Here is a 27,223-nt window from a genome sequence, read left to right on the forward strand (position 1 = left end):
TGGCAGGTATGAAGAGTAGTTGACGTTGGCATTCCCACCCATTGATTTTCGATCATAAACTGACATCAGCTTGCATCTTTGTGACCTCCTCCAGCCCTACAACCCCCCGCGATCTCTGCTCTCCTCCAATTCTGGCCTCTTGCGCATCATCGATTTTAATCACTCCACTATTAGCAGCCGTGCCTTCAGCTGCCTGAGCCCCAAGCTCTGGGATTCCCTCCCTAAACCTCTCCATTTCTCTCTCCTCCTTTTAAGTCGCTCCTTAAAACCTACCTCTTTGACCAAGCTTTTGGTCACCTGTCCTAATATCTCTTTATGTGGCGTCAAATCTTGTGTGATAACGCTCGTGTGAAGCGCCTTAGGATGCTTTACTACGTTATAGGCGCTATATAAATACAAGTTGTTGTTGTGTGTGGCTCTGCTATTTGTAGATAAGCTTAGTGGGGCTGATTTCCTTCAGAAGGGAGTGAAGCTGGCAGGAAGCAATGATTAGGAAATTGTGGGCTTCTATGCTTTGATTTTCAGCTCCCTTCTCCTCCCCTTAATTTAATTTAGTGCTCATATTGGTTGTGGGGCATTATCTTTCATACTCAGTAGGTGGGTTATTCTTGGTGATGAGTTTTATTTAAGTGTGAGTTCTTGTACTTCAGCTTTTGTCTGTTAGAATGCCCCACAGCTGCTAAATTCTCCCAATATAATGGTGATAGAACCACATCCCACTTTTCAAACATTCTCCCAGTCCTCAGATTGTGTCTGAAAATGTGAAGGCCCCTTTCAAAACTTGCCCTGAGATTGTCTAATCGATGACACAATGGAGGCTTTTATAAAGCAGGCCTGAGGGGCTGAATGGCCTACTCTAGTTCCTAATGTAAAGCACAGGGCTAAATTCCATTCCATTTTGTATTGCAATATAAACTCTGCCCTCCCTATTGCATTCTGTATCACAAATGCATTATTTCCAAATAAACTCTAAGCACAAAGAGTAGAGAGTGATGACATTACTGCCCCACTCACATTTTACCACATGGGAGGAAGTAGAAAGTTACCATGGCGACGGATCCTTCACTGACTGGTACTGCACGACATTCTGTTAGTTTAAATACTTCCTTTTTGACCCGCAATTTTGGAAAGGCCTCGTCCTTTGTGATTCTCCGTGTGAAGCCATTTCCTCCCCAGCTCCTTTGAAATCCCAGAGGAATGAAATGGAAGCATAAGATTACTTTGTTTTTTACAAAAAGAGGTGCCTCTATATTTGAGACCCAAGGATTTTAGCTGGAAGAGGAGTGGATGGTGGGGCGGACAAGGGCAGTGAGGTGATGTGGGGGCATGGGGGGGGTGGGGTGGTGGGGGCGGGCAGAAGAGTCAAATCCATATTGTGCCTGAATATGAAAAAGATTTAGTGCTCTCTACAATAGTCAGCAGTACACTAATGTTAGGCAGGTTGCCGTCTCCTCAAGTTGCCGGCCTATTTTTTCATTCAGGGACACAATGCTAATGAGGCATGACTGCCTTTTACCAGTGTCCAGGTCACCATGTTGCTTACACAGACATATGGAATAGGTTAACATCCTGCTCATAGTCTGGTGATGTATTGCACTGCTCCATGGCGATGGGGCTGAAGGAGAAAGTGCTACTGACCCCATGCTGACAAGCTGATTGGACCGTTTTATAGTTTTCTCGGGATCATGTTGGACACAATGATTTGACTTTTGGGATAATCATTAAACTGGTTAGCGAAAAGCAAGATTTTTCCAAATTAACTGTTAAGCCACCTTAATATCTCCCAGGTGCCGGTCTTACGGAGAGTGATTTATTGACACTTTAGACTGCTTGTTACACGGTGAACTCGGTACAGGCAGACGGGCACATTGGCAGAGCACAGTATCGGTCGGTATCAGACAGAATAAAGAATGCTGCAGGGAATCTTACCCCCATTGGGACCCACATCATCCCGATCTCATTCAAAGGGGTTTGGTCATTACGATCCTTTTTAAAAGAGGACATTTTGGCACTAGACTCCTACATGGCAGGGCCTCATTCGAAGAACAATCTTTATCATCTCAAAGAGCAACTCTCATCATCAGAACCCCTTTGAAGGGGGATACCCATCATCAGGACCCCTTTAAAGGGGGATTCATTATCAACACCCCTTTAAAGGGGTGGTCCCATCATCAGGACCCATTTAAAGGGGGATTTCCATCATCAAGCCAACAGTAAAGATGTTTATTTTGGAATTTTCAAATTGCTTACCAATGAAGATGCTCGCAAAAGGTCGATTGGGATCATGTGGACATTTTCCACGTCCATTTTCCACGCTCTTCATGTCCATCCTGAAGGCATGCTTGAAAAAAAAATACAAAGCTGCATTAGCAGTGAGATCATTCCCAGCCTGGTTGGTGGTGGCCAGAATCTGCAACTTAATAATTCACATCAGACACGAGTGACCAGGACAGAGGAGGAGTGTCACTGTCCTAAGTTGATGACCTCTGATTGTTTTCCTTCGCTGGGGGTTTGCCTGTTCCTGATAGTTTACATGAAAACCTTGAATGTGCCAGTGCTGGTACCAGCTCCACCACAATGCTGCAAACAAAAGACTGAATCCTAGGTTCAACTTGCATTGGAATGACGTTGAACTAATTTCAACAGTAAATCTATTTTCATACAACAAGAATATAATTATTGGGCCCAAGTTTCGGGCCGTGCCTAGAACGGCGCAGCCCCGACCTGGACGCCCGTTTTTCGCGCCACAAAGTGCGCCTGAAAAAAAACTTCCAGATTCTCCGGCTCCCTGCAGGTCCTCTGGCCCTCGGCGCGGCGCAGTACGAGCTGTAGGGGGCGGAGCTAGGTCCCTGCGCTGAAAACAGTGCCAGGACCTCTGCACATGCGCGCTACAGTGGGCGCGCAAGTGCAGTAACTCCAGGCGCCCAAAACTGTGTGGGAGGGGCCCGAAGCACGCAGCCCCTAGCCCTGGCCGAATGGCCTCACTGGGGCTGCGTGCATAAGGCTCCTCCCACGCCCAGCTCCTGTTTCCTCCGGACCGGACCCGACTTGCCTCCCGCTCCCATCCCACCCCCCCCCCCCCCCCCTACCGGACCGCCCCCCCCCGACCCGACCCGACCTTCCCCCCCCCCCCCCTGCCCGACCGACCTCCGCTCCCGACCGATCTTCCCCCCCCCCGACCGATCTCCGCCTCCCCCCCAGCCGACCCCCCCCCTCCCCTCCGCCCCGACCCGCGCTCCGGACCCCGGTCCCGACGCCACCTACCTGTCAATCCGGTAAGTCTAAGCTCAAAGTCTTGGGCCCGGCCCGTTCAGCCTCCCTCTACTTTCTTTCTCTCTCTCTCTCTCTCTCTCTCTCTCCCTCTCTCCCTTCTCTCTCTCTCTCTCTCTCTCTCTCTTTCCCCCCCCTTCTCTCCCCCCTTTCGCTCCCTCCCTTCTCCCACCCCCTCCTCCCTCCCTCCCTTCTCTCACCCCCTCCTCCCTCCCTCCCTTCTCTCACCCCCTCCTCCCTCCCTCCCTTCTCTCACCCCTCCTCCCTCCCTCCCTTCTCTCACCCCTCCTCCCTCCCTCCTTTCTCACTCCCCTCCTCCCTTCTCACTCCCCCCTCCCTTCTCACCCCCCGTCCCCTCCCCTCCCTCCCTTCTCAACCCCCTCCCCTCACTCCCCCCCCCTCCCTCACTTGTCATCCCCCTCCCCGCCCACCCCCTCTTCCCCACTCCACCATCCCTCCTCCCCTCCACCCCCCCCTCCCCATCCTCCCCCTCCCCTCCACCCCCCCCTCCCCATCCTCCCCCTCCCCTCCACCCCTCGCTGTCAGAAACACAGACACTGACCGACAGAGAGTGAGAGAGACACACACAGACAGACAGAGAGATAGAGACACTGACAGAGCCACACTGAGGGTGGGGGGGGGGCATCCCAGCACGCTGTTGGAGGGCTCCCGGTGCTGCAGTCGGTAAGTAGAAAATGTTTTATTTATTGATTTAAAAAAAAAAATCATTTCTTATTAATTTTTTTTGATTGGTTTATTGGTTGATTTATCGATGTTTTTATCATTTATTATTGATGATGGCTCTTTATTTTAAAACTGAAGTGTTGAATGTTTGTAAACTCCCCTCCTCCCATTCCCTACGCCTGATTTTCTAAAGTGTAGACAAGGTTTTTTCGAGCGTACAAAAATCTTCACTTACTCTATTCTAAGTTAGTTTGGAGTAAGTTTTCACTGCCGAAACTTTGAAAACAGGCGTAAGTGACCAGACACGCCCCCTTTTGAAAATAAATTCTGTTCCAAAGTGAAACTGTTCTAACTGACTAGAACTGGAGCAAACTAAATGCCGAGAATTTGAATTTCTAAGATGCTCCGTTCTACACCAGTTGCTCCAAAAAATCAGGAGCAACTGAGGCCGAAACTTGGGCCCAAAAGGTGGTGTGCAGTAGCACTATATCTCTGAGTCTGTCTCTGTAATCTTTTTCAGCCTCACAACCCCACAAGATGTCTGCGCTCCTCAAATTCTGCCCCCATGAACATCCCTCATTATTACTGCTCCATCATCGGTGGCCGTGTCTTCAGCTGTTCGGGCCCCAAGCTCTGGAACTCCCTCCCTAAACCTCTTTGCCTCTCTACCTCTATTTCCTCCTTTAAGACGCTTCTTAAAACCTACCCCTTTAACCAAGCTTTTGGTCATCTGCCTTAATTTCTTCTTTTGTGGCTCGGTGTCAAATTTATCTGTTTTGTCTTGTAACACTGCTGTGAAGCACCTTGGGACATTTTACTACGTTAAAGGCGCTAGATAAATAAAAGTTATTATTATATCTAAATAACGTCTCCGAAATAGCAATGGGGTATGGGCGTTTAAGCATTGGACATGTGCACTATAAGAACTAGGCGCTACCCAAACTCATTGGAGCCAGGCTTCAGAGTGAAGATTATTCCATTCCAACAGTCTGGATCTACACGGGTCCTAGGGGTATAATCATGTTCAGTTTGACTTGACCCTTCCCCTGCTATCTGAGCTTATTGGTCCCTCCTCCAGGTCTCTCAAAGTTAACAGCTGCATGTAGAGTGTATTCCATAAAGTTGTCAATTTTAAATTCAGTCATGAGGAAGAGATTCATGTCTGGTCATGTAAACTTGAGGCAAATGTTCATCAATTATGCTACTTTATACGCTGAGAGCCCAGTGATATGACCTGGCGGAATCCACATGTCCCAGATGGTGGATATTATTATTGCCTTTCCCCTCCATGCAGGTGCCAGTATCAAATATTTCCTGTCTGAAAATCCCCTCGGCCAAATAATAACATTGTAAAGCTGCACATCAGATAATGGTATCAGAATCGAAGATATTCTCCATGAAGTAATCCCTTGTGAAAAGCAGTAGGCTATCTCCCAACAGAATACCTGTACCTTCATCTGTCATGCAGCAGAGTACTGACTTCCAAGTGTTGTAAAATAGTTAAAAGGTTCCCCGCACCTGTCAGAGACATTCACAGATACTGTGTGAGTAGTTGGCGAACGACAGCCTTAGCAAGACCTTCATACAGGGTAGAAAATGCAAGAGTAAAACAACATATGTCAGCTGTGGCTCAGTGGGTAGCACACCCACCTCTGAGTCAGAAGGTTGTGGGGTTAAGTCCCACTCCTGGGAATTGAGCACATAAATCTAGGCTTTCACTCCCAGTACAGTGCTGAGGGAGTGCTGCACTGTCGGAGATGCCGCCTTTCCGATGAGACGTTAATCCGAGGCCCCATCTGCTGTCCCAAATGGACGTAAAAGATCCCACGGCACTATTTCGAAGAAGAGCAGAGGAGTTATCCCCAGTGTCCTGGCCAATATTTATCCCTCAATCAACATAACAAAAAAAAACAGATTATCCGGTCATTATCCGGTTGCTTTATGGGAGCATGCTGTGCGCAAATTGGCTGCCACGTTTCCTACATTACAATGACTACACTTCAAAAAAGTACTTCATTGGCTGTAAAATGCTTTGAGATGTCCGGTGGTTGTGAAAGGCACTATATAAATCCAAGTCTTTCTTTTTTTCAGCAACTTGCATTTATACAGCTCCTTTAATGTAGTAAAATATCCCAAGGCGCTTCACAGGAGCAATTATCAGACAAAATTTGACACTGAGCCACACAAGGAGATATTAGGACATGTGACCAAAAGCTTGGTCGAAGAGGTACGTTTTAAGGTGAATCTTATAAGGAGGAGAGAGAGGCGGAGAGTTGAGGGAGTTAGGGTCCAGAATTTAGGTCCAAGGCAGCAACCCACTTCACAGGTTCACCATCCAAGCGCATCCAGTTCTCATGCACTGTGTAAGCAGTGGGCTTCACAAGGTACATCACATATTGAGCACAGTCAATTTGCCCATGTCTAATACTGTGCGGCTGGCATGTGCCTCATTGCCAGTTTCTGTTGGTGCACAGTATGCATGAGGGTAGAGAATACAAAGCTTCTACCATAAGAACATAAGCAATAGAAGCAGGAGTAGGCCATTTGGCCCCTCGAGCCTGCTCCACCATTCAATAAGATCATGGCTGATCTGATCTTGGCCTCAACTCCACTTTCCTGCCCGTTCCCCATAACCCTTGACTCCCTTATCACTCAAAAATCTGTCTATCTCCACCTTAAGTATATTCAATGGCCCAGCCTCCAATGCCAAAGATTCACGACCCTGCGACAGAAGAAATTCCTCTTCATTTTCGTTTTAAATGGGCGACCCCTTATTCTGAAACTATGCCCCCTTGTTCTAAATTCCCCCACGTGGGGAAACATCCTCTCTGCATCGACCCTGTCAAGCACCCTCAGAATCTTATACGTTTCAAATAGATCACCTTTCATTCTTCTAAACTCCAATGAGTATAGGCCTAACCTGCTTAACCTTTCCTCATAAGGCAATCCCTTCATCTCAGGAATCAACCTCGTGAACTTTCTCTGAACTGCCTCCAAGTATATCCCTCCTTACCAGTGTCCATGCGCACTGAAGATCAACTCTTCCACACGTACAGTACAATTGTGTAAAAGCAAACGCTTCATTCGACTTCTGGGCCTTCTCCGTGGACATCATCATAGGCGGTCCCTCGAACGAGGATGATTTGCTTCCACGAGTTCACAGGTGTTTCGATGAAGGACCCGATGTTCCAGTCCTGAACTCCAATTGAGGGGGTGGAAGATGCCTGTGCGTGTATTTTTTTAACGTGTGGTATCCGTTGCATGCCAGCCACCACATGGGCTTGACAGAGCTAGGCTTTTATCCAGTGCCAAGGATTAACGAAGACGACTGGAGACCTGCTCTGCTGCACGGACCTAGCGCGCACACATATCAGTGTGGGTTGGTCCGTGTTGGCCCTGGGCTCTCGCCTCTTCTGGGCCACATACACTCATCTGCCGCACCTCCGCCACGATCTCTCACCGCTCCTCCGCCATAAACATTCATCGCATCTCGCCACAAACACTCGCCGCTCATCCGCCCCGACTTTCCCACTCCTCTGTATCTGGGTCCTCCTGATGTTCCTGCCCACGCTCCAAAATGGCGACCAGGGTTTTGATGACGTCACCCAGTCGCCCATCTCAACATCGTCGCACAGTTGGAGCAGCTCGCGTTGGAGGTTGAAGTGGTACGTCGCTCCAGCTCTTTTATAGCCCGACCTGCGGAGCTGTTCTCTCGCAGGTCGGGGGTCACGATGTACACAGCTGTGCTCTCAGTCGAGGTGGCAGGCTGGGTTATAGATGTCCCCCACCATCTGAGGGAGAAACTATCAGCTGGTTCAGATATAACATAGAAAATAGGTGCAGGAGTAGACCATTCGGCCCTTCGAGCCTGCACCACCATTTAATAAGATCATGGCTGATTATTCCCTCAGTACTCCTTTCCTGCTTTCTCTCCATACCCCTTGATCCCTTGAGTCGTAAGGGCCATATCTAACTCCCTTTTGAATATATCCAACGAACTGGCATCAACAACTCTCAGTGGCAGGGAATTCCACAGGTTAACAACTCTCTGAGTGAAGAAGTTCCTCCTCATCTCAGTCCTAAATAGCCTACCCCTTATCTTAAGACCATGTCCTCTGGTTCTGGACTTTCCCAACATCGGGAACATTCTTCCCGCATCTAACCTGTCCAGTCCCGTCAGAATCTTATACGTTTCTATGAGATCCCCTCTCATCCTTCTAAACTCCAGTGTATAAAGGCCCAGTTGATCCAGTCTCTCCTCATATGTCAGTCCTGCCATCCCGGGAATCAGTCTGGTGAACCTTCGTTGCACTCCCTCAATAGCAAGAACGTCCTTCCTCAGATTAGGAAACCAAAACTGAACACAATATTCCAGGTAAGGCCTCACCAAGGCCCTGTACAACTTCAGTAAGACCTCCCTGCTCCTATACTCAAATCCCCTAGCTATGAAGGCCAACATACCATTTGCCTTCTTCACCTGATGTACCTGTATGTCAACTTTCAATGACTGATGTACCATGGCACCCAGGTCTCGTTGCACCTCCCCTTTTCCTAAACTGCCGCCATTCAGATAATATTCTGCCTTCGTGTTTTTGCCCCCAAAGTGGATAACCTCACATTTATCTACATTATACTGCATCTGCCATGTATTTGCTCACTCACCTAACCTGTCCAAGTCACCCTGCAGCCTCTTAGCATCCTCCTCACAGCTCACACTGCCACCCAGCTTAGTGTCATCCACAAACTTGGAGGTATTACATTCAATTCCTTCATCTAAATCATTAATGTATATTGTAAATAGCTGGGGGCCCAGCACTGAGCCCTGCGGCACCCCACTAGTCACTGCCTGCCATTCTGAAAAAGATCCGTTTATCCCGAATCTTTGCTTCCTGTCTGCCAACCAGTTCTCTATCCACGTCAGTACATTATCCCCAATACCATGTGCTTTAATTTTGCACACCAATCTCTTTTGTGCGGGACCTTGTCAAAAGCCTTTTGAAAGTCCAAATACACCACATCCACTGGTTCTTCCTTGTCCACTCTAGAAGATTCTAGAAGATTTGTCAAGCATGATTTCCCTTTCATAAATCCATGCTGACTTGGACCAATCCTGTCACTGCTTTCCAAATGCGCTGCCATTTCATCTTTAATAAGTGATTCCAACATTTTCCCCACTACTGATGTCAGGCTAACCGATCTATAATTACCCATTTTCTCTCCCTCTTTTTTTTAAAAAGTGGGGTTGCATGAGCTACCCTCCAGTCCATAGCAACTGATCCAGAGTTGATAGACTGTTGGAAAATGTTCACCAATGCATCCACTATTTCTTAAGTACTCTGGGATGCAGACCATCAGGCCCCAGGGATTTATTGGCTTCAATCCCATCAATTTCCCTAAGACAATTTCACGCCTAATAAGGGTTTCCTTCAGTTCCTCCTTCTCACGAGATCCTCGGTCCCCTAGTATTTCCGGAAGGTTATTTGTGTCTTCCTTCGTGAAGGCAGAACCAAATGTATTTGTTCAGATGGTCTACCATTTCTTTGTTCCCCATTATAAATTCACCTGAATCTGACTGCAAGGGACCTACGTTTGTCTTCACTAATCTTTTTCTCTTCACATATCTATAGAAGCTTTTGCAGTCAGTTTTTATGTTTCCAGCAAGCTTCCTCTCATACTCTATTTTCCCCCTCCTAATTAGATGCTTTGTCCTCCTCTGCTGAATTCTAAATTTCTCCCAGTCCTCAGGTTTGCTGCTTTTTCTGGCCAATGTATATGCCTCTTCCTTGGATCTAACACTATCCTTAATTTCCCTTGTTAGCCACAGTTGAGCCATCTTCCCCATTTTATTTTTACTCCAGACAGGGATTTACAATTGTTGAAGTTCATCCATGTGATCTTTAAATATTTGCCATTGCCTATCCACTGTCAACACTTTAAGTATCATTCGCCAGTGTATTCTAGCCAATTCACGTCGCATACCATCAAAGTTACCTTTCCTTCAGTTCAGGACCCTAGTCTCTGAATTAACTGTGTCACTCTCCATCTTAATAAAGAATTCTACCATATTATAGTCACACTTCCCCAAGGGGCCTCACACAACAAGATTGCTAATTAGTCCTTTCTCATTACACATCACCCAGTCTAGGATGGCCAGCCCTCTAGTTGGTTCCTCGACATATTGGTCTAGAAAACCATCCCTAATACACTCCAGGAAATCCTCCTCCACTGCATTGCTACCAATCTATATGTAGATTAAAGTCGCCCATGATAACTGCTGTACATTTATTGCACGCATCCCTAATTTCTTGTTTGATGCTGTCCCCAACCTCACTACTACTATTTGATGGTCTGTACACAACTCCCACTAGCGTTTTCTGCCCTTTGGTATTCCGTAGCTCCACCCATACCGATTCCACATCATCCAAGCTAATGTCCTTCCTTACTATTGCATTAATTTCCTCTTTAACCAGCAACGCCACCCCACCTCCTTTTCCTTTCTGTCTATCCTTCCTGAATGTTGAATACCCCTGGATGTTGAGTTCCCAGCCTTGGTCATCCTGGAGCCATGTCTCCGTGATGCCAATTATATCATATTCATTAATTGCAGCCTGCGCAGTTAATTCGTGTACCTTATTATGAATACTCCTCGCATTGAGGCACAGAGCCTTCAGGCTTGTCTTTTTAACACACTTTGCCATTTTAGAATTTTGCTGTAATGTGGCCCTTTTTGCTCTGCAATGCCCCCACCAACCCCCCCTCCCTACCCCCACCCCCTCTTTTACCTTTTCACCTTTGTTAGATTTCAAGAGCTCGAAGTATGCAAAGGCGTAACCATGAGGGTAATGTATGTCTCGCTGCTGATTAAAACAGCCTGCTGAAGATCTGTGTGATTTCAATGCTTCAAGGCCTGAGTTAGCCAAACCAAACAAAAACAATTCTTTATAGATCTCCGAATGAGTTATTATCTCTGTGTGACTATTCGTTTTCATCACGCAAGTCTCGGAACCGCTGATTGTGAAGAATTCTAATATCTCCCCGTTGCATATAGTGTTTAGGTCCCAAGCTCCTCTGAACAGCAGAGCCAGGATCTTGTAGACAGTCACCAGAAGTAGTTCATTGAGGGAGATGATTTCCTCTGGTTGCTGTGTGCCAGTAACACAGTAAATGTACAGAATGGTTTCCTTTTTCTATCAAAACGTTCTAAGAAATCTCCTCCTCCTGAGGTCCGTATTTTCAGAAAAAAAGCAAATGAAAAATGCCTGTGGAAAGAAAGAAAGAAAGAAGCAAAGAAAGAAGCAGTTATGCAGCGCCTTTTTGCATCTCAGAAACGTATCACGTACATTGACGTGCAGGCGCATGTGGCAGCCATTTTGTGCACGGCAAAGTCGTATAAACAGCAGTGAGCTGATTAGCCAATTAATCTGTATTTGCCAGGAATCCCTGCTCGTCTTTGAAAAGAACAGTGGGATCTTCAACATGCAACTAAACCACCACAATTCGCAGACAGGGGCCTTGGCTGAATGCATCATCCAAAATTGGCCCCTTTTAATAGCCCGGTTAGCGCCTCCGGGAGCGCTAATGAGGCGCAATGGAGTTTTCAGCACGGGATGGGGAGGATGTTACCCTGGGGAAATTGCCCCGGAAGTTTGGGGTGCGCACCGCGATTAGCGCTCTGGGAGAGTGCGCAACCGGCGATGACGTCATCGACGTGTGTGCTGACTCCTCACCAACCTGCGCCAAAACCTTTTTGCCCCACGGGGGGAAATTGCCCCATGAGTCACGAAGCTGGCGGACATCTGCCACCGGGGCGGCCCTTAAAGGGGAGACCTTTAGAGTCCCAGGCTGCCATTTTAATTTGTCGGCCGATTCTTGTGTCGGCCTGACAATGGCGGCCCTCGCATCGACCGGGCCGACATCATGCAGCCCGGCTCTCCATTTTGTGTGTCGGGTTGATGGCCCAGTCCATCGCCTCCCTGTAGTGCAGTGCCAGCCACCAAAGGGCCTGCAGAGTGCGCAACGCCCCTCCCCGGAAGGTTACTGCCCCCAATCGGGGCAAGGGGCAATTTTGCTCCCCCCCCCCCCCAGCATCTCCAACCACACTATGCTGAACTCCCAGCCTAGATTCAAATCCTATGGGCCAATTCTTAACACTGCCCGCCCAGTGGAAAAGGGCCGGGAGTGGCGTTAAAATGGCTGAGGTGAACCTACTGCCTCATTCCCGTTCCATCGCCATATTTACTGTTAGTCTTCCGATGGGCGGTGTCATGTATCCTACATGGCTACTGTTAGTACTATCACAAGGTGTGCCACCAGAGGGCACAGCAGTGGGAGACTCGTAGGTTACCTATAGCTGCCTGGCCTCGTATAAAAGGCAGGCCACCAGGTGTGATCCTCACTCTGGAGTTAACTAATAAAGGACTAAGGTCACTACAGTTCAAGTACAACACACTGCCTCGTGGAGTCAGTACTAGAGTATCTAAGGACACAACAATTGGCGACGAGAATACGAACTTTCACATGGAAATGGCTACCCTTGGTACATTGCGGCAGTTCACCGATGGTGATGATCGGGACGCCTTTGTGGAAAGGCTAGAACATTTCTTCACAGCAAACGACGTGGCAGGAGATGACCCGGCCGCACTGGCTGATAAGTGCCGCGCTATCCTGCTAACCAGTTGTGGGCCCAACGTCTATGGCCTAGTCAGGGACTTGCTGGCACCAGTGAAGACAACGACCAAGTCGTACAAGGAGCTCGTAACCCTGATCCAGGAGCAACTCAAGCCCAAGGAGAGCATCCTCACAGCCAGACACCGGTTCTATACCCACCGACGGACTGAAGGCCAGGAAGTCGCGAAGTAAGCCGCAGACCTCAGGAGGCTGGCAGCATCGTGCGAGTTTGGCACCCACCTCAACGAAGCGCTGTGGGACATTTTTGTCATTGGAATCAGCCATGAGGGCCTTCTTCATAAGCTACTGTCTGCGGATACCACAGTCACACTGCAGAAGGCCATCTCTGTGAGCCAGGCATTCATGACCTCGACCTGCGGTTCTAGGCAGATGTCTCACCCTCAGGACTCAAACCCGGCAGGCATTGTGCCGTTTAGAGGCTGGACTGCAGAGCACAAACCCTCTCGGAAGAGAGAACAGGCCCCTGAGTCCCTTAACTCAGAGTCCGCCGAGGGGGCCTAATCGAGTAGCACCATGCTGGTGTTGCGGAGGGAATCACAGGGCTCATCAGTGCCGCTTTAAAGACTATGTATGAAAAGGCTGCAGCACAAAGGACCACTTCCAGTGAATGTGTAAGAGAAATATGACTCTGTGTCGATAAAGAATCTGCAGATGGCCATGAATCTAGCGTGGATTATGAATCGATAGACAGTGAGACAGCCCAGTCCCACGGGGAGGTACATAGCATGTTTACCTGCACCACCGAGTGATCCCACAACCTTCCTTCTCAGAAGCCGCCAACTGAGCCAAGCCAACACTGGTTCCAAGTCCTTTCCAAGTAAGGCGCTCTCCAGCTGCATACAGATGTTCCCCGATCATAGCGATTGATCAATGTCAAACTAGCAAACATTTGTGTCCTTATGCATGACATACAAAGTTTGCACTGATGACAATAATATAAAATTAAAATGATAAAAGCCTAGTAATATATATATATACACACACATACTATGGCTATATATTATATATAAATGAGTATCAGGAGAGTTTAAGGCATTAGCCTGTGCCTTGAGTTGGAGTAAGTTTATTGTCTGCCTCCCCTTCATTACATCAGTTTATGTCTTTGCTCGAGACTCTTTATTGTCCACTTACAGCCAGTAATTGTGGTATTTTTAAATAATTAAATTACAAGTAACGTGGGAATGCCTAAGAGTCACTCAATCGCGTCCACCGTGTCCTATAATAGACAAAGTGCTGTTGATGGTTCCACAGCCTCAGGCACAACAGATGCTGCTCTCAAGGAATTCCAAACTCCCAATCCTTTGCCTATTGATTACACGGGAGGAAGCATTACCCCAAACAGACTACTGATTGACTTATGGATAGAGAGAAGTCACTCGCAGTCCCTGCATTGTGTCTCAAACAATCGAGGCTGATGTGCAGCCATTGATTATTTTCTGTGTGAGGCCACCTAATTGAGTCATTAAACCATCATAAAGACAGCATGTACATCAAGGAACAAGGCCATTCCAGGCTCGAAATACCAAACCAAAGCCGTTTTCCATCTCCATGTGACCTGCTCCCCTCTATTGCCACTCTTCTGCCGGGCACTGGGGTAGATATGACCGAGTGGTTGACCTTGGCATTGCCACCCATTGATGTTCTATCCCAAACTGATATCAGCTTGTATCTTTGCAACCTCCTCCAGCCCTACAACCCTCCGAGATCTCTGCTCTCCTCCAATTCTGGACTCTTGAGCCTCCCCAATTTTGATCACCATTGGCGGCCGTACTTTCATCCACCGAGGCCCTAAGCTCTGGAATTCTCTCGCTAAACCTCTCCACCTCTCTTTCCTCCTTTAAGACGCTCCTTAAAACCCACTTGTTTGACCAAGCTTTTGGTCATTTTTCCTAATACCTCCTTATGTGCCTTGTTTTGATTATCGCTCCTGTGAAGCACCTTGGGATGTTTTACTATGTTAAAGGCGCTATATAAATGCAAGCTGTTATTTATTTTTAATTCAGATTTCGGTGCGTCTAGATTGTTACATTCGGGATAGTTTTCATGATTTGCACTCCAGGAATGGAGCAAGGATTGGAATCTGGGGTGCATGCATCACAGTATTTCTCTTACAGACTCTTCAGTTTAGATACTTTTGACCCTCCTTACAGAGTTTAATTGGAATGTTAACTGCCCCTTGGTCATGTCTCTTTACCAACACCTGGCAGGAGGAGGAAGAAAGTGACTTGGGCTTATTGTATCTGATAGGTTGGTTGTCTCAGCTGTTTTCTAAAGCAAGTTTGGCTACACAAAACAAGCCGTGTCTCAATGGGCAGCACACTTACCTCTGAGTCAGAAGGTTGTGCGTTCCAAGTCCCACTCCAGATACCAGAGCATTAAATCTAGGCTGACACTCCAGTGCAGTGCTGAGGGAATGCTGCATTGTTGGAGGTGCCATCTTTTGGATGAGACGTTAAATTCAGGCCCTGTCTTCCCTCTCAGGTGGATGTAAAAGAGCCCTGCGCACATATAGAGGCTGAACTCCAGGAAATAGTCAACGTATTTACCGAGGCGTATGAAAGCATGGACCTTACGCTAAACATCAGTAAGACAAAGGTCCTCCACCAGCCTGTCCTCACCGCACAGCACTGCCCCCCAGACATCAAGATCCACGGCGCGGCCCTGGACAATGTGGACCACTTCCCTTATCTCGGGAGCCTCCTATCAACAAGAGCAGGCATTGCCAACGAGATCCAACACCGCCTCCAGTACGCCAGTGCAGCCTTCGGCCGCCTGAGAAAAAGAGCCCTCAAAACTGTCAACGAGCTCATTGTCTACAGGGCTGTAGTAATATCCGCCCTCCTGTATGGCTCAGAGACGTGGACCATGTACAGTAGACACCTCAAGTTGCTGGAGAAATACCACCAACTATGTCTCCGCAAGATCCTACAAATCCCCTGGGAGAACAGACGCACCAATGTTAGCGTCCTCGTCCAGGCCAACATCCCCAGCATTGAAGCACTGACCACACTTGATCAGCTCCACTGGGCAGGCCACATAGTTCGCATGCCAGATACGAGACTCCCAAAGCAAGCGCTCTACTCGGAACTCGTCCATGGCAAACAAGCCAAAGGTGGGCAGAGGAAACGTTACAAGGACACCCTCAAAGCCTCCCTGATGAAGTGCGACATCCCCACTGACACCTTGGAGTCCTTGGCCAAAGACCGCCCTAAGTGGAGGAAGTGCATCCGGGAGGGCGCTGAGCTCCTCGAGTATCGTCGCCGAGAGCATGCAGAAATCAAGCGCATGCAACGGAAGGAGCGTGCGGCAAACCAGGCACCCCGCCCATCCTTCCCCTCAATCACTGTCTGTCCCACCTGTGACAGAGACTGTGGTTCTCGTATTGGACTATATAGCCACCTAAGAACTCATGCTAAGAGTGGAAACAAGTCTTCCTCGATTCCGAGGGACTGCCTATGATGATGATGATGAGCCAATATTTATCCCTCAATCAACCTTACTTAAAAAAAACACAGATTATCTGGTCATTATCACATTGCTGTTTGTGGGAGCTTGCTAAGTGCAAATTGGCTGCTGCATTTCCTACATTACAACAGTGATTACACTTCAAAAAGTTTTGAATTGACTGTACAGTGCTTTGAGATGGCCGGTGGTTGTGAAAGAGGCTACATAAATGCAAGTCTTTTCTTTTTTCTTTAAAGCAACAGTTTTTTCTAAACGTTACTATATTGGAATTATGAAATATGACTGACAGGGAATAAAGTTATGACTGATCCAGAGAGGAGCACATTAGGGAATTCAGGAGAAACTTCTTTACCCAGAGAGTGGTGATCATATGGAACTCGCTGCCACAGGGAGTAGTTGAGGCAAATAGCCGAAGTGCATTTAAGGGGAAGCTAGATAAGCATGAGGGAGAAAGGGAATAGAGGGATATGGTGATGGGGTGAGATGAAGAGGGGTGGGAGGAGGCTCGTGTGGAGCATAAACACTGGCATGGACCTGTTGAGCCAAATGGCCTATTTCTGTCCTGTAAATATTTTGTAATCTGGAGCTCTGACCATTGTGCAAGGGCACAGAACCGGAGCAGGGGATAGTAACACCAGGGGCCTGGGTAACACTTGGGGCTGCTTACACCAGAGGGTTGGGTAACACCAGGGGCCTGGGTAGTGCCTGGGGCCTGGGTAACACCAGCATCAACTGGGGGGAAACCAGTCCCTTGAAATAAAAATGGCCTCACAACCATTTCTAAACTGGCTCTGTATCAAAAATAGCTTCCTTATGGATTTTGGGCCCTGATTACCAAATAAATCTCTGTTAGTGTGAGGCCAAAAATGGAAATACGTCTAAAATCCAAAGAAAAGTGTTTATCTTATTTGCCATCATTTTGTCCCACCCTCAGGAATAGTGAATTCTCAATCTGATAAAAATCAAAACAAGTTCAACCAAATTACACAGCTAAACTCTTGTGAACTCCAGTTCTAGGTTTGATTGTTTGAAACTCAATCCAATGTACATCACACATCTCATTCACTCATTTCCTCACTCATCTTTAGTTTATTTTTTACCAATAGTGAGTGTAGATTTTAAGATTATTTGTCTTTGCACATATTTCGGTGTCTATGTGTGTTTATCTGTGTCTCTGTCTTTGAGTGTCTGTCTTTTTTTCTGTCTTTCTCTGTGCCACTGTCTGTCTCTGTGCCTGTGCCTCTCTCTGTGTCTGTGCCTCTGTCTGCCTCTGTGTCTGTGCCTGTCTCTGTCTCTGTGTCTGTCTGTCTCTGTCTGTCTGTCTCTGTGCCCCCCTCTGTCTCTGTGCCTCCCTCTGTCTCTGTGTCTGTCTCTGTGCCTGTGTCTGTCTCTCTGTCTGTCTCTGTGCCTCTCACTGTCTCTGTGCCTGTCTCTGTGCCTCCCTCTGTCTCTGTGCCTGTGTCTGTCTCTGTGCCTCTCTCTGTCTCTGTGTCTGTCTGTCTCTGTGCCTCTCGCTGTCTTTGTGTCTGTCTCTGTGCCTCTGTCGAGAGTCGAGAGAGGCAGCGGCCTATAAAAGGCTCAGCAGTCCGGGGAGCGTCGAGAGAGGCGGGAGTCGAGAGAGGCAGCGGCCTATAAAAGGCTCAGCAGTCCGGGGAGCGTCGAGAGAGGCGGGAGTCGAGAGAGGCAGCGGCCTATAAAAGGCTCAGCAGTCCGGGGAGCGTCGAGAGAGGCAGCGGCCTATAAAAGGCTCAGCAGTCCGGGGAGCGTCGAGAGAGGCGGGAGTCGAGAGAGGCAGCGGCCTATAAAAGGCTCAGCAGTCCGGGGAGCGTCGAGAGAGGCGGGAGTCGAGAGAGGCAGCGGCAGCGGCCTATAAAAGGCTCAGCAGTCCGGGGAGCGTCGAGAGAGGCGGGAGTCGAGAGAGGCAGCGGCCTATAAAAGGCTCAGCAGTCCGGGGAGCGTCGAGAGAGGCGGGAGTCGAGAGAGGCAGCGGCCTATAAAAGGCTCAGCAGTCCGGGGAGCGTCGAGAGAGGCAGCGGCCGATAAAAGGCTCAGCAGTCCGGGGAGCGTCGAGAGAGGCGGGAGTCGAGAGAGACAGCGGCCTATAAAAGGCTCAGCAGTCCGGGGAGCGTCGAGAGACGCGGGAGTCGAGAGAGGCAGCGGCCTATAAAAGGCTCAGCAGTCCGGGGAGCGTCGAGAGAGGCGTACTTGTGCAGCTCCAGCTGAGAGAAGTTAAAAAAGAAGTAGAAAGAAATCAAAAGGTGACGTCACAGCCAACGTGGTAAGTGATTGGCTGCTGATTGGTGAGTAGTTTTTCTTTTTCTTTATTAGTCAGTAACTTTTAACATTGTTGTCGGCAATTTAAGTGTATCTAAGGGTTAAGTCATGGCAGGACAGCTCGGTCACGTGATATGCTCCTCCTGTACCATGTGGGAACACGGGGACAACACCAGTGTCCCTGACGACTACATGTGCGGGAAGTGTGTCCACCTCCGGCTACTGACGGTCCGCGTTGCGGAGTTGGAGCTGAAGGTGGATTCACTCTGGAGCATCCACGATGCTGAGATTGACGTGAGTATCACGTGTAGCGAGTTGGTCTTACCGCAGGAGAAGTGTCCACAGCCAGCGAGGGAATGGAAGACCAGCAGGAAGAGTAGTGCAAGGAAGGTAGTGCAGGAGTCCCCTGTGGTCATCCCACTGCAAAACAGATACACTGCTTTGAGTGCTGTTGAGGGGGATGACTCATCAGGAGCGGGCAGCAGCAGCCAAGTTCATGGCACCGTGGCTGGCTCTGTTGCACAGGAGGGCAGGAAAAAGAGTGGGCGAGCGATAGTGATAGGGGATTCAATTGTAAGGGGAATAGATAGGCGTTTCTGCGGCCGCAACTGAGACTCCAGGATGGTATGTTGCCTCCCTGGTGCAAGGGTCAAGGATGTCTCGGAGCGGGTGCAGGACATTCTAAAAAGGGAGGGAGAACAGCCAGTTGTCGTGGTGCACGTTGGTACCAATGACATAGGTAAAAAAAGGGATGAGTTCCTACGAAATGAATTTAAGGAGCTAGGAGCTAAATTAAAAAGTAGGACCTCAAAAGTAGTAATCTCGGGATTGCTACCAGTGCCACGTGCTAGTCAGAGTAGGAATCGGAGGATAGCTCAGATGAATACGTGGCTTGAGCAATGGTGCAGCAGGGAGGGATTCAAATTCCTGGGGCATTGGAACCGGTTCTGGGGGAGGTGGGACCAGTACAATCCGGACGGTCTGCACCTGGGCAGAATCGAAACCAATGTCCTCGGGGGAGTGTTTGCTAGTGCTGTTGGGGAGGAGTTAAACTAATATGGCAGGAGGATGGGAACCAATGCAGGGAGATAGAGGGAAACAAAAAGGAGGCAAAAACAAAAGACAGAAAGGAGATGAGGAAAAGTGGAGGGCAGAGAAACCCAAGGCAAAGAACAAAAAGGGCCATTGTACAGCAAAATTCTAAAAGGACAGAGGGTGTTAAAAAAACAAGCCTAAAGGCTTTGTGTCTTAATGCAAGGAGTATCCGCAATAAGGTGGATGAATTAACTGTGCAAATAGATGTTAACAAATATGATGTGATTGGGATTACGGAGACGTGGCTCCAGGATGATCAGGGCTGGGAACTCAACATCCAGGGGTATTTAACATTCAGGAAGGATAGAATAAAAGGAAAAGGAGGTGGGGTAGCATTGCTGGTTAAGGAGGAGATTAAGGCAATAGTTAGGAAGGACATTAGCTTGGATGATGTGGAATCTATATGGGTAGAGCTGCAGAACACCAAAGGGCAAAAAACATTAGTGGGAGTTGTGTACAGACCTCCAAACAGTAGTAGTGATGTTGGGGAGGGCATCAAACATGAAATTAGGGGTGCGTGCAATAAAGGTGCAGCAGTTATAATGGGTGACTTTAATATGCACATAGATTGGGCTAACCAAACTGGAAGCAATACGGTGGAGGAGGATTTTCTGGAGTGCATAAGGGATGGTTTTTTAGACCAATATGTCGAGGAACCAACTAGGGGGGAGGCCATCTTAGACTGGGTGTTATGTAATGAGAGAGGATTAATTAGCAATCTCGTTGTGCGAGGCCCCTTGGGGAAGAGTGACCATAATATGGTGGAATTCTGCATTGGGATGGAGAATGAAACAGTTAATTCAGAGACCATGGTCCAGAACTTAAAGAAGGCTAACTTTGAAGGTATGAGGCGTGAATTGGCTGGGATGGATTGGCGAATGATACTTAAGGGGTTGACTGTGGATGGGCAATGGCAGACATTTAGAGACCGCATGGATGAACTACAACAATTGTACATTTCTGTCTGGCATAAAAATAAAAAAGGGAAGGTGGCTCAACCGTGGCTATCAAGGGAAATCAGGGATAGTATTAAAGCCAAGGAAGTGGCATACAAATTGGCCAGAAATAGCAGCGAACCTGGGGACTGGGAGAAATTTAGAACTCAGCAGAGGAGGACAAAGGGTTTGATTAGGGCAGGGAAAATGGAGTATGAGAAGAAGCTTGCAGGGAACATTAAGACGGATTGCAAAAGTTTCTATAGATATGTAAAGAGAAAAAGGTTAGTAAAGACAAACGTAGGTCCCCTGCAGTCAGAATCAGGGGAAGTCATAACGGGGAACAAAGAAATGGCGGACCAATTGAACAAGTACTTTGGTTCGGTATTCATGAAGGAGGACACGAACAACCTTCCGGTTATAAAAGGGGTCGGGGGGGTCTAGTAAGGAGGAGGAACTGAGGGAAATCCTTATTAGCCGGGAAATTGTGTTGGGGAAATTGATGGGATTGAAGGCCGATAAATCCCCAGGGCCTGATGGACTGCATCCCAGAGTACTTAAGGAGGTGGCCTTGGAAATAGTGGATGCGTTGACAGTCATTTTCCAACATTCCATTGACTCTGGATCAGATCCTATGGAGTGGAGGGTAGCCAATGTAACCCCACTTTTTAAAAAAGGAGGGAGAGAGAAAACAGGGAATTATAGACCGGTCAGCCTGACATCGGTAGTGGGTAAAATGATGGAATCAATTATTAAGGATGTCATAGCAGTGCATTTGGAAAGAGGTGACATGATAGGTCCAAGTCAGCATGGATTTGTGAAAGGGAAATCATGCTTGACAAATCTTCTGGAATTTTTTGAGGATGTTTCCAGTAGAGTGGATAAGGGAGAACCAGTTGATGTGGTATATTTGGACTTTCAGAAGGCGTTCGACAAGGTCCCACACAAGAGATTGATGTGCAAAGTTAGAGCACATGGGATTGGGGGTAGTGTACTGACATGGATTGAGAACTGGTTGTCAGACAGGAAGCAAAGAGTAGGAGTAAATGGGTACTTTTCAGAATGGCAGGCAGTGACTAGTGGGGTACCGCAAGGTTCTGTGCTGGGGCCCCAGCTGTTTACACTGTACATTAATGATTTAGATGAGGGGATTAAATGTAGTATCTCCAAATTTGCGGATGACACTAAGTTGGGTGGCAGTGTGAGCTGCGAGGAGGATGCTGTGAGGCTGCAGAGCGACTTGGATAGGTTAGGTGAGTGGGCAAATGCATGGCAGATGAAGTATAATGTGGATAAATGTGAGGTTATCCACTTTGGTGGTAAAAACAGAGAGACAGACTATTATCTGAATGGTGACAGATTAGGAAAAGGGGAGGTGCAAAGAGACCTGGGTGTCATGGTACATCAGTCATTGAAGGTTGGCATGCAGGTGCAGCAGGCGGTTAAGAAAGCAAATGGCATGTTGGCCTTCATAGCAAGGGGATTTGAGTACAGGGGCAGGGAGGTGTTGCTACAGTTGTACAGGGCATTGGTGAGGCCACACCTGGAGTATTGTGTACAGTTTTGGTCTCCTAACCTGAGGAAGGACATTCTTGCTATTGAGGGAGTGCAGCGAAGGTTCACCAGACTGATTCCCGGGATGGCGGGACTGACCTATCAAGAAAGACTGGATCAACTGGGCTTGTATTCACTGGAGTTCAGAAGAATGAGAGGGGACCTCATAGAAACATTTAAAATTCTGACGGGGTTAGACAGGTTAGATGCAGGAAGAATGTTCCCAATGTTGGGGAAGTCCAGAACCAGAGGTCACAGTCTAAGGATAAGGGGTAAGCCATTTAGGACCGAGATGCGGAGGAACTTCTTCACCCAGAGAGTGGTGAACCTGTGGAATTCTCTACCACAGAAAGTTGTTGAGGCCAATTCAGTAAATATATTCAAAAAGGAGTTAGATGAGGTCCTTACTACTAGGGGGATCAAGGGGTATGGCGAGAAAGCAGGAATGGGGTACTGAAGTTGAATGTTCAGCCATGAACTCATTGAATGGCGGTGCAGGCTAGAAGGGCCGAATGGCCTACTCCTGCACCTATTTTCTATGTTTCTATGTCTCTGTGCCTCTCGCTGTCTCTGTGTCTGTCTCTGTGCCTCCCTCTGTCTCTGTGCCTGTGTCTGTCTCTCTGTCTGTCTGTCTCTGTGCCTCTCACTGTCTCTGTGCCTGTCTCTGTGCCTCCCTCTGTCTCTGTGCCTCTCGCTGTCTCTGTGTCTGTCTCTGTGCCTCTGTCTCTGTCTCTGTGCCTCTCTCTGTCTCTGTCTCTGTGCCTCTCTCTGTCTCTGTCTCTGTGCCTCTTGCTGTCTCTGTGTCTGTGTCTGTCTGTCTCTGTGCCTCTCTCTGTCTCTGTCTCTGTCTCTGTACCTCCCTCTGTTTCTGTATCTGTGTCTGTCTCTGTGCCTCTCTGACTCTCTCTTTCTCTGTGCCTCTCTCTTTCTCTGTGCCTCTCTCTGTCTCTCTGTCTGTCTCTCTCTCTCTGTCTGTGTCTGTCTCTGTCCCTCTCGGTCTCTGTCCCTCTCTGTGTCTCTGTCTTTGTCTCTCTCTCTCTGTCTCTGTGCCTCTCTCTGTCTCTGTGCTTCTCTCTGTGTCTGTCTCTGTCCCTCTCTGTCTCTGTTCCTCTCTGTGTCTGTCTCTGTCTCTGTCTCTGTGCCTCGCTCTGTCTTTGTCGCTCTCTCTCAACTGCTTTACTATTCCTCATCCATCTCTAAATCATGAATTAGATGAATCCTACCATACAAACTTTCTGCCTTAAGGACTCAGAGATGGACGGACACCAGTGCCAATTTTTCCTCTGTTATCGGATGTCAGTAAATATTTCTAAATCTGAGCCCCATTGATGGACCGAGAGTCAACACCCATCTGCTGACTCAGTACAGCCTGAAGGAACTCAATGTTCAAGTTATGGCAGGCAAACACATTAAAGAGGGCAATGCTTAAAAAGGCAATACTATTTTAAACATGGGTCTACACACACAGATCCAGATTTTCAAAATGATTCCTTCATCAAACCAGCTTGGAGGCAGCCAATAATGTAGTGTGTTCGTTGGATGTAAGAATGGAGTCCATGTCTGGTAAGTCCTTGATCTTCATTAGACTGTCTTGGAGCGATGGTCAGTGCAGATCTGTTGCTTCCCCAGAAATCCAAGGAAGAATCGACTTGAAACTACTCTCATTTACCTCAAAGTGGTGAGCTATCAGAGTGGCATTGGTAAGGGCCTGATTGAGGTGAAAGTTATTCCATCTGCTCAAGCGCCGGAGGTGTCAGGTTCGAATCATAGAATGACACAGAAGGAGGCCATTCGGCCCATCATGCTTGCGCCGACTCTTTGGTAAAAAGAAAGAAAGACTTGTATTTATACAGCACTCTTCATGACCACCAGACGTCTCAAAGAGCTGTGCAGCCACTTTTGGAGTGTAGCCACTGTTGTAATGTGGGTGACGCAGCAGCCAATCTGCGCACAGCAGGCTCCCACAAACAGCAATGTGATAATGACCAGATCATCTGTTTTTGTTATGTTGATTGAGGGATAAATATTGGCCAGGGAATAACTCCCCTGCTCTTCTTTAAAATAGTGCCATGGGATCTTTTACATCCACCTGAGAGGGCCTCAGTTTAACATCTCATCCAAAAGACAGCAGCTCCCTCAGTGCAGCACTGGAGTGCCAGCCTTGATTTTTGTGCTCGAGCCCCTGGAGTGGGACTTGAGCTCACAACCTTCTGACCCAGAGGCAAGTGTGCTACCCACTGAGCCACAGCTGACACCTATCCAACTAACCCCACTCCTCTGCTCTTTCCCCATAACCTGGTAATTTTTTCCCCTTCAAGTATTTATCCAATTCTCTTTTGAAAGTTACTACTGAATCTGCTCCCACCGCCCTTTCAGTCAGTGCATTCCCGATCATAAAATATTTCTTCCTGTCCCCTCTGGTTCTTTTGTCAATCATCTTCAATCTGTATCCTCTGGTTATCGACCTCCTGCCACTGGAAACAGTTTCTCCTTATTTACACGATCAAAAGCATTCATAATTTTGATCAACTCTATTAAATCTCCTCTTAACTGTCTCAACAACAACAACTTGTATTTATATAGCACCTTTAATGTAGTAAAACATCCCAAGGTGCTTCACAGGAGTATTTTAAGACAAAACAAATACGTTTGATACTGAGCTACATAAGAAGAAATTATGACAGATGGCCAAAAGGTTGGTCAAAGAGGTAGGTTTTAAGGAGCGTCTTAAAGGAGGAAAGAGAGGTGGAGAGGTTTAGGGAGGGAGTTCCAGAGCTTGGGGCCCAGGCAGCTGAAGGCACGGCCTCCAATGGTTGAGTGATTATAATCAGGGATGCTCAAGAGGGCAGAATTTGCGTAGACATCTCGGGGGAGTTGTGGGGCTGAAGAACATTATAGAGCTCAGCTCTAAGGAAAACGACCCCAGCTTCTCCAGGCTATCCACATCACTAAAGTCCCTCATCATTATGGTTTCAGGGAGATCAGAAAGGGAGGAGGGGGATTAGAGAGCAGCATATCATCAAATACCATAGCTGTGTTATCCACTGACCAAATGGGTGAACCCAGCAAGGGGTCTGCCAAAACTGTCCTGTGACAGACATCTCGGAGGTGCATGAAGGTTAAGTCAGCAATTTAGTTCATTTCTCTCATGTGGTAGAGCTACCACTAGTGGACTACTGTGGTAATGCAACTAATGATGTCAATAATAAAAAGGATCATGTGACAAGGTCACATGACAAGTTCCTGCCGAGCCATCTTGTGTGTAGTGTGCTTAGTGATGTCGGAAAGAATATCACATCTCCGCTTGCTGTTGAGCCTTGTGGGGAATCAGGAATACAAAATCATGCATACCAATCGGTTGCCACATCTCAAAAGATTAATAATGGAATTTAACAACATACATTAATTTGCGCTCTAGGAATTGCAAGTTGGCTGTTGTACAGGCACCATACAGTCCCACAAGGTACTGCTGCCATATGCAAAAGAATAGTTAACTTGTGTGTAGATATCTATCTAGTGGAACCCAGCCAAAGTTCAGATGACTAATTCCTAATGAAGGCAACCGAGCAACATTCTGCTTTACCTAGCTAGGTCAGAGCAGGATTAAGTAAAACTTCAATGATTAACCAAATTGACTGGCAAACTCTCCGATTCCCTTATTAGGACTCATTTAGATTACAAAGTGTAGCCATTACTTTCAGAAGAAGTCGGTCTCTCCAACAATGCCTCATTGTTGATCTTGGTGCATGGAGTGTGGAGCCTACTTGATTGCCCAGTCTACTGCTGATTGCCAACTTAACTTCTAAAAGCTTGTTCTTGAAAAAACAAAGAAAGCATCTATCGGCAAAATCAGGGCCCACAGATGTTGGTTCAGAATTTAATTTTCTGTGGAAACCCCTCAGGCAGGAATGGTACATGGACCAACAAATGCCGCTCCTTGTACAGGGCCTGTCTGCCATGGCGACCCCATTTACCCTGAAGAACTGCTTCAGACAGCACGCTCAGAAGCACTTCCATCGTATAAAGGGAGGGGATGTACACACCTCCCTTTGTGCACTCATGAGGTGGTTCCATGCCTTGCCTTCAGAGGCAGGCCACAGAAAGAAAGACTTGTGTGTGTGTGTGTGTGTGTGTATATATATATTAATAGGGCCTGTCTTGACCTCAGGATGTCCCAAAGTGCTTTAAAGCCAATTAAGTATTTTGAAGTATAGTCATTGTTGTAATGTAGGAAATGCGGCAGCCAATTTGGGCACAGCAAGGGTATAGGGACAGGGGTAGGCCATTCAGCCCCTCGAGCCTGTACTGCCATTCAATGAGATCATGGCTGATCTGTATCCTAACTCCATCCTTCTGCCTTGGCTCCATATCCCATAATAACCTTGGCTAGCAAAAATCTAATGATCTCAGATTTAAAATCATGAATTGAGCTGACATCTACTGCTTTTTGTGGGAGAGAGTTCCACACTTCTACCACCCTTTGCGTGAAGAAGTGTTTCCTAACTTCTCTCCTGAATGGCCTGGCTCTGATTTTAAGGTTATGCCCCCTAGTCCTAAACTCTCCCATGCGGCGGAAAAAGTTTCTCTCTATCTACACTAACAATTCCTTTCAAAATCCTTAAAGCCTCAACCAAATCACCCCTTAACCTTCTTAGCTCAGGGAATAAAGCCTAGTTTATGTAATCTCTCCTCATAATCTAACATCCTGGTAACATTCTGGTGAATCTGCGCTGCACTCCTTCTGTAATATATTTATGCTTGGGGTCACCTGACACTAGAGGGCGCCACTGTCGGATGTCATGCAGGCAATTCAGGAAGTCTGATCTTGTTCTTATCCGAAGTGGGAATAAAAGAGAGTGGGTACACACCCGAGGCAGTTTATAATAACAGGACTCTTGTGTTATTACATTGGCGATGAGGTAAACTAAGAACTTTCCGATTTGCAATGGGCACTATTGGAATTCTGCATGAATTCGTGGATGGCGACAATTGGGCAGATTTTGTTGATTGCCTGGATCAATATTTTGTTGCCAATAAAATGGACGGGGAGGCTGATGCAGTCCGTTGCAGGGCGGTTCGCCTCACCCTCTGTGGTCAGAAGCTTTATGGCATCATGAACAACCTTCTCTCACCTTTACGTCCAACTGCCAAGTCTTACGAGGAATTGTGTGATTTGGTGCATGACCATCTAAAGCCAAAGGAAGGGAACATCATCTCGCGCTATCACTTCTACATGCACGTCCGTGCTGAGGGCCAGG

At 47.6% G+C, this 27,223-nt stretch overlaps 1 protein-coding gene across 1 annotated transcript in view; it reads right to left on the reverse strand.

Moving 5' to 3' along the window:
- Positions 1–27,223, reverse strand: part of sema3bl (sema domain, immunoglobulin domain (Ig), short basic domain, secreted, (semaphorin) 3bl) — a 203,379-nt gene that overhangs the window by 52,463 nt on the left and 123,693 nt on the right. The window contains exon 5 of the mRNA XM_070895589.1: positions 2,251–2,341. Coding sequence (XP_070751690.1) covers positions 2,251–2,341 — 91 coding nt within the window. The remainder of the gene's footprint in view (positions 1–2,250; positions 2,342–27,223) is intronic.

This window comes from Pristiophorus japonicus, chromosome 12 (assembly GCF_044704955.1).
Source record: "Pristiophorus japonicus isolate sPriJap1 chromosome 12, sPriJap1.hap1, whole genome shotgun sequence".
NCBI classification, from domain to species: Eukaryota; Metazoa; Chordata; class Chondrichthyes; family Pristiophoridae; genus Pristiophorus; species Pristiophorus japonicus.